General features: G+C 43.8%; 1 protein-coding gene across 1 annotated transcript; it reads right to left on the bottom strand.

Annotated features, from left to right (window-relative positions):
* Positions 1 to 1,540: 1,540 nt before the first annotated feature.
* On the bottom strand, positions 1,541 to 4,472 carry LOC120038520 (perforin-1-like). Its single transcript, XM_038984248.1, has 2 exons — positions 4,276 to 4,472; positions 1,541 to 1,935 (listed from the first exon to the last, which is right to left on the bottom strand). Exons 1-2 carry the CDS (start codon positions 4,432 to 4,434, stop codon positions 1,675 to 1,677), a joined length of 420 nt encoding a protein of 139 aa, XP_038840176.1. The 5' UTR covers positions 4,435 to 4,472; the 3' UTR covers positions 1,541 to 1,674.
* Between the last annotated feature and the right edge of the window lie 3,077 nt (positions 4,473 to 7,549).

Genomic DNA, 7,549 nt, shown 5'->3' with positions numbered 1-7,549 from the left:
TGTTGTAGATAAGAGGACAGAGATATGGAACCAGATGTTGTTGTAGATAACAAGAGGACAGAGATATGGAACCAGATGTTGTTGTAGATAAGAGGACAGAGATATGGAACCAGATGTTGTTGTAGATAAGAGGACAGAGATATGGAACCAGATGTTGTTGTAGATAAGAGGACAGAGATATGGAACCAGATGTTGTTGTAGATAAGAGGACAGAGATATGGGACCAGATGTTGTTGTAGATAAGAGGACAGAGATATGGAACCAGACGTTGTTGTAGATAAGAGGACAGAGATATGGAACCAGATGTTGTTGTAGATAAGAGGACAGAGATATGGAACCAGATGTTGTTGTAGATAAGAGGACAGAGATATGGAACCAGACGTTGTTGTAGATAAGAGGACAGAGATATGGGACCAGATGTTGTTGTAGATAACAAGAGGACAGAGATATGGAACCAGACGTTGTTGTAGATAAGAGGACAGAGATATGGGACCAGACGTTGTTGTAGATAAGAGGACAGAGATATGGAACCAGATGTTGTTGTAGATAAGAGGACAGAGATATGGGACCAGATGTTGTTGTGGATAAGAGGACAGAGATATGGGACCAGATGTTGTTGTAGATAAGAGGACAGAGATATGGAACCAGATGTTGTTGTAGATAAGAGGACAGAGATATGGAACCAGACGTTGTTGTAGATAAGAGGACAGAGATATGGGACCAGATGTTGTTGTAGATAAGAGGACAGAGATATGGAACCAGATGTTGTTGTAGATAAGAGGACAGAGATATGGGACCAGATGTTGTTGTAGACAAGAGGACAGAGATATGGAACCAGATGTTGTTGTAGATAAGAGGACAGAGATATGGGACCAGACGTTGTTGTAGATAAGAGGACAGAGATATGGAACCAGATGTTGTTGTAGATAAGAGGACAGAGATATGGAACCAGATGTTGTTGTAGATAAGAGGACAGAGATATGGGACCAGATGTTGTTGTAGATAAGAGGACAGAGATATGGGACCAGATGTTGTTGTAGATAACAAGAGGACAGAGATATGGAACCAGATGTTGTTGTAGATAAGAGGACAGAGATATGGAACCAGACGTTGTTGTAGATAAGAGGACAGAGATATGGGACCAGATGTTGTTGTAGATAAGAGGACAGAGATATGGAACCAGATGTTGTTGTAGATAAGAGGACAGAGATATGGAACCAGATGTTGTTGTAGATAAGAGGACAGAGATATGGGACCAGATGTTGTTGTAGATAAGAGGACAGAGATATGGAACCAGACGTTGTTGTAGATAAGAGGACAGAGATATGGAACCAGATGTTGTTGTAGATAACAAGAGGACAGAGATATGGAACCAGATGTTGTTGTAGATAACAAGAGGACAGAGATATGGAACCAGATGTTGTTGTAGATAAGAGGACAGAGATATGGGACCAGATGTTGTTGTAGATAACAAGAGGCCTCTACTCTAGCTGGATATAGGACTATCAGTAATTAATGATGTTTTAGCTATGTGGAAGGGGTCTAATGGGCTCCCGGGTGTACTGTAGGCTTTAGGGTGTAGGAGTAGTACAGGGTCTACTGTAGAGGCTCTAGGGTGCAGGAGTGGTACAGGGTCTACTATTGGGGCTCTTGGGTGTAGGAGTAGTACAGGATCTACTGTAGAGGCTCTAGGGTGTAGGAGTAGTACAGGGTCCCGCCCTTCTTCAGAAAACATTGATGCTGCCAAGTTCCAATCTTGATGGAGCGCTCGCAGGTCCCCAGCAGGTCGTCAAAGAGCAAGTCACTGTCGTACACCTCCAGCCTCACAGGGTTGTTCTCATGGGCGTTAAAGAAGTTGAAGTCCTCCTTCCACCAGGGGTCATGGTCGTTGTTCTTTACCTCTGTCTTCCCGCCGTAGCCAGAGCCCATAAACACCTAAATTATAATGATACTAGTGATGATAATGACAATAATGATGATGATGATGATGATGATGATGATGATGATGATAAGAATAATGATACTGATAATAATGATAATAATGGCAATACTGATTATGGCAATGATGATAATTATGATGATAATGACAATACTGATTATGGTAATGGCGATAATGACGATGATGATGACACTACTGATTATGGTAATGCTGACACTGACGATGATGATGACACTACTGATTATGGAAATGTTGATACTGATGATGATGATGATGTGTGTTATAATTATCAATGGCATCATTACCATAATCAGTATTGTCATTATCGTCATTATTATCAGTATCACGACCCGCTACCAAAACCTTCTGGCTCTCATTCACTGCGGCCAACGTGAGTAAAACATTTAAACAGGTTAACCCTCGCAAGACTGCCGGCCCAGATGGCATCTCTAGCCGCGTCTTCAGAGCATGCGCATACCATCTGGCTGGTGTGTTTACGGACATATTCAATCAATCCTTATCCCAGTCTGGTGTTCCCACATGCTTCAAGAGGGCCACCATTGTTCTGTTCCCAAGAAAACAAAGGTAACTGAGCTAAACGACTATCGCCCCGTAGCACTCATTTCCGTCATCATGAAGTGCTTTGAGAGACTAGTCAAGGATTATATCACCTCCACCCTACCTGACACCCTAGACCCACTCCAATGACACCCTAGACCCACTCCAATACCGCCCCAATAGGTCCACAGATGATGCAATCGCAATCACACTGCACACTGCCCTAACCCATCTGGACAAGAGGAATACCTATGTAAGAATGCTGCTCATCGACTACAGCTCAGAATGTAATACCATAGTGCCCTCCAAACTTGTCATTAATCTCGAGACCCTGGGTCTCGACCCCGCCCTGTGCAACTGGGTCCTGGACTTTCTGACGGGCCGCCCCCAGGTGGTGAGGGTAGGTAACAACATCTTCACCACGCTGATCCTCAGCACTGGGTCCCCACAAGGGTGCGTTCTCAGCCCTCTCCTGTACTCCCTGTTCACCTATGACTGCGTGGCCATGCACGCCTCCAACTCAATCATCAAGTTTGCAGACGACACTACAGTGGTAGGCTTGATTACCAACAACGACGAGACGGCCTACAGGGAGGGGGTGAGGGCCCTCGGAGTGTGGTGTCAGGAAAATAACCTCACACTCAACATCAACAAAACAAAGGAGATGATCATGGACTTCAGGAAACAGCAGAGGGAGCAGCCCCCTATCCACATCGACGGGACAGTAGTGGAGAAGGTGGAAAGTTTTAAGTTCCTTGGCGTACACATCACGGACAAACTGAAATGGTCCACCCACACAGACAGAGTGGTGAAGAAGGCGCAGCAGCGCCTCTTCATCCTCAGGAGGCTGAAGAAATTTGGCTTGCCACCGAAAACACTCACAAACTTTCGAGAGGTTCGAGAGCATCCTGTCGGGCTGTATCACCGCCACAACCGTAAGGCTCTCCAGAGGGTAGTGAGGTCTGCACAACGCATCACCGGGGGCGAGCTACCTGCCCTCCAGGACACAAGATCATCAAGGACAACCACCCGAGCCACTGCCTGTTCACCCCGATATCATCCAGAAGGCGAGGACAGTACAGGTGCATCAAAGCTGGGACCGAGAGACTGAAATCAGACTGTTAAACAGCCATCACTAACATTGAGTGGCTGCTGCCAACATACTGACTCAAATCTCTAGCCACTTTAATAATTAATAATTGAATGTAATAAATATATCACTAGCCACTTTAAACAATGCCCCTTTATATAATAATATAATAATATAATAATATAATAATATAATATAATATAACATTACTCATATGTATATACTGTACTCTATACCATTTACTGCATCTTGCCTATGCCGTTCGGCCATCGCGCATCCATATATATATATGTACGTATTCTTATTCATTTCTTTACACTTGTGTGTATAAGGTAGTTTGTAGCTTCGTGTTCGTAGATATTACTGCACGGTCGGAACTAGAAGCACAAGCATTTTGCTACACTCGCATTACCATCTGCTAACCATGTGTGACCAATACGATTTGATTTGATTTATCATCATTCTTATCATTATCATCATCATTATTACAATTATTTTCATTATCGTCATTAGATTAGATGTATAAAGTCCCTCCCCCCCCCAGATGCTCATAGTATAGGGGGGAAGGGTGACTCACCTCATCTAATCTACTAATGTATAGCACTGGCACCTGGCTATTTTGCACCAGACAGATCACCACACATCATCTATCATGGTGGACAGGTGACTCAGGTGAGGAGAGATTTACCTTGACGTAGGCATCAGGGGTCTGGAACAAGCCGCTGTTCAGGTCGCTGGCTCTGAGGTTGAACACCTTGAGGACCTTACGTTCCTCTGCTGCATAGATCTGGACCACAGTCAGAACACACACCACCAGCAGGCACCACAGAAGAGAGGAGGAGGACATGTCTCTCAGTCAGATAGGGCTTGATCCGTGGAGGGAAGTCAACTAGGAGAAGGGGGACAAAGAGAGAGAGAGAGAGAGAGAAGAGAAGCAGAGCGAGAGAGAGAGAGTAGAGAAGCAGAGCGAGAGAGAGAGAGAGAGAGAGAGAGAGAGGGAGAGAGAGAGAGAGAGAGAGAGAGAGAGAGAGAGAGAGAGAGAGAGAGAGAGAGAGAGAGAGAGAGAGAGAGAGAGAGAGAAAGAAATAAAACAGGATCGGACCCTTTTTATAATTCTTCGCCTAAAATTACATACCCAAATCTAACTGCCTGTAGCTCTGGACCTGAAGCAAGGATATGCATATTCTTGATACCAATTGAAAGGAAACACATTGAAGTTTGTGGAAATGTGAAAATAATCTTGGAGAAAATAACATTTTAGATCTGGTAAAAGATAATTCATCGAAAAAAAACATGCATTTTCAAACTGTAGAACCCAGTTCCTACATTTCAATATAAAAATTGTATCAAACAAAACGATGCTACATATCTCTGGGACCCTCAGGATGACAAATCAGAGCAAGATTACTGACCAGTTTCTAAAAGTTTCTTGTTGTTGTGCACTCTCCTCAAACAATCAAACAACTCAAAAAAATGGTATCTTTTCACTGCAATAGCTTCTGTAAATTGGACAGTGCAGTTAGATTAACAATAATTTAAGCTTTCTTAAATTATGTCTATGTCCTGGAAATGTTCTTGTTACTTACAACCTAATGCTAATCACATTAGCGCACGTTAGCTCAACCGTCCCGCGGGGGAGGGGGGGGGGGTCCCGTAGAGGTTAAAGAGAGCGTAAGAGCTTGTCACAGAGCATAAACCGTCTTCAAACCGTAAACATACACACATAACAATGTAATAACAATGTATGTCCATTTCAAGGTCTCGATCAGTTTAGGGATTACAACTAGGAGAGACAGGGAGAAAATACACATGCCACATACAGAGAGAATAAGAGAGAGAGAAGTCAAGATACTTCTGAGAAAAACTAACCCAGTACAGACAAAGAAAACTACAGAGAGAAAGAGTAGCCAAGATATTTCTGAGAGAAACAAACCAAATAGAGACAATGAAAAGACTACAGAGAGAGTGAGAGATAGAAAGATGGATTGGCGGTCCTTTACCTCAGCTTTGTAACCTCTGAATGTTGTACATTCTACCCCTGTAAACATAACATACTGTACACTCCCCTCAGCCCCCTCCACTCTAAAGGTGATAGCAACATACATATGGTCAGTTCTCAAGCATCGTCTCAGCCAATGAGTGTCCACGATGCTGGCTCTGAGACGGCAACGCCCTATACTACGTGGCAAACAGGGGTTTGAACTGAAATCCTATTTTGCATCCCAAAAAGCACCCTATTCCCTATACAGCACTATGGGCCCTGGTCAAAAGTAGAGCACTATATAGGGAATATGGTGGAATTTGGGATGAAGCCCGGGTTAACAGAGATGGTCTCATTACATAATGAAAGTTAGGGTACGCCTGTGAGAAAAGGCTTTCCTCCAACAGGTGGGTGACAACAAGGGCCAACAATGTTGTCATGGTTAACAGAGGTAGAAATGGTCTCATTACATAATGAAAGGTAGGTTACGGTACGCCTGTGAGAAAAGGCTTTCCTCCAACAGCTGGGTGACAAAAGAGTCAGAGTTAATCTTACCAAAAACTATAAACCTGTAGCTAATATCGACCAAGTCTTCACAACCTAATTATACTATCTAACTAAGATATCTTTAGCTATCTAGCTAGCTTGTCTGCTTGCTGGCTGAAGCATCACCGCCTGGGTTAACAGAGATTAAGAGTCTGAGCCTGTCTGGCAGGGTGGGTCCAAAAGCCAAAACCTGGGATTGGTGAGCAATATACAAGAATTTCTCAAAGCTGCTAATGAAAACCTTGACAACATCGTACCTAGCCATTTGGAATTCCACTGGAGTACCCCACCCAGGTAGTGGCAGTGCTGGCAACATTAGCTGGAGTGGGAGGGGAGGAGAGGAGACATATCTGGTCTAGTTGGGCCCTGCTATTCACTCGGTTCAACTTTACCATGGGGAGTTACACTCAGACAATCAGTGGGAGCATATTATTGTGGCCCTGGCGGTACAGAATATTGAAAGGGTCTGACTGCACAGTGGTGCTTGGGAAGATGGGCGACGACGGGGGACCAGCGTGTGTTGGTGTTGGGGGGATATCCGAGCTCCACCAGCTAGGACTAGATATTGGTTAATCAAATCTTCTCATTCCTGCTGTCATGACATTGCCCTGTTGTATGAGTTTTATGACCCCCATAAATACCTCTCCCCATTTTCTCTCCTCCCTACAGAATGGACTCTTGGAAAGCCCTTTGTTAACATAGAGAGAGTATGGTAACATCAAAAGGTTGGGGAATGGTACAATATTTCTGTAATCCAACCAGTTGAAAGTGTCCGTTGGTACTTAAAGAATATGATGTCAGATCAGTTGGTGTCTGGGACATTATATCTGATGTCCCATGATGACAACATACATTTTATCTTGGAAAGTCTACACATTCTAGTTATCAGATTCACATGGAATTGTTGTGCAATTTTTAGCTTATAAATGAGAGAATTGTTTTCATAAGTTAACTATGCTCACTCAGTGGCCACGCCCAAGTGAACAGACATTGGTTGAGAACTATGAAACACGCCCTTCTCTCCCCCAATACAAAAGCCCGTTGACGGAAGTCAACCTTAGTTCCTGACGACGTGAGGACTGGTGTCCATATGTTTAAAAGGGCTAATTTCAATGTGGAGGAGGTGCTCACCATGATGGAAGGATGAATTTCGACTAGACCAGCCAGAATACAGCACGAGCTGAGTATGGCAACTTGGTATGAACTCTTATTCACTAAAGAAGTGATACCTCCTAGACGTCAAGTTATCAGCTGCAGCTGTAAATATATGTGGCCTAATAAAGGACAGACAATCTCCTGAGAAGACAGGGTACTTCTGTCCGCTCTACAACACTACGACCAGAAAGATTCTACAAAAGACAAGGGCGATCTCTGCTGGGCAAACCAGTCTTCCATCTTCGACCCATCTATCGAAGCGCAGCTCAGTGTAAATATA

Source organism: Salvelinus namaycush, unplaced genomic scaffold (assembly GCF_016432855.1).
Source record: "Salvelinus namaycush isolate Seneca unplaced genomic scaffold, SaNama_1.0 Scaffold224, whole genome shotgun sequence".
NCBI classification, from domain to species: Eukaryota; Metazoa; Chordata; class Actinopteri; order Salmoniformes; family Salmonidae; genus Salvelinus; species Salvelinus namaycush.
Note: the sequence above shows the minus strand (reverse complement) of the source record. Positions and strands in the feature narration are given on the sequence as shown.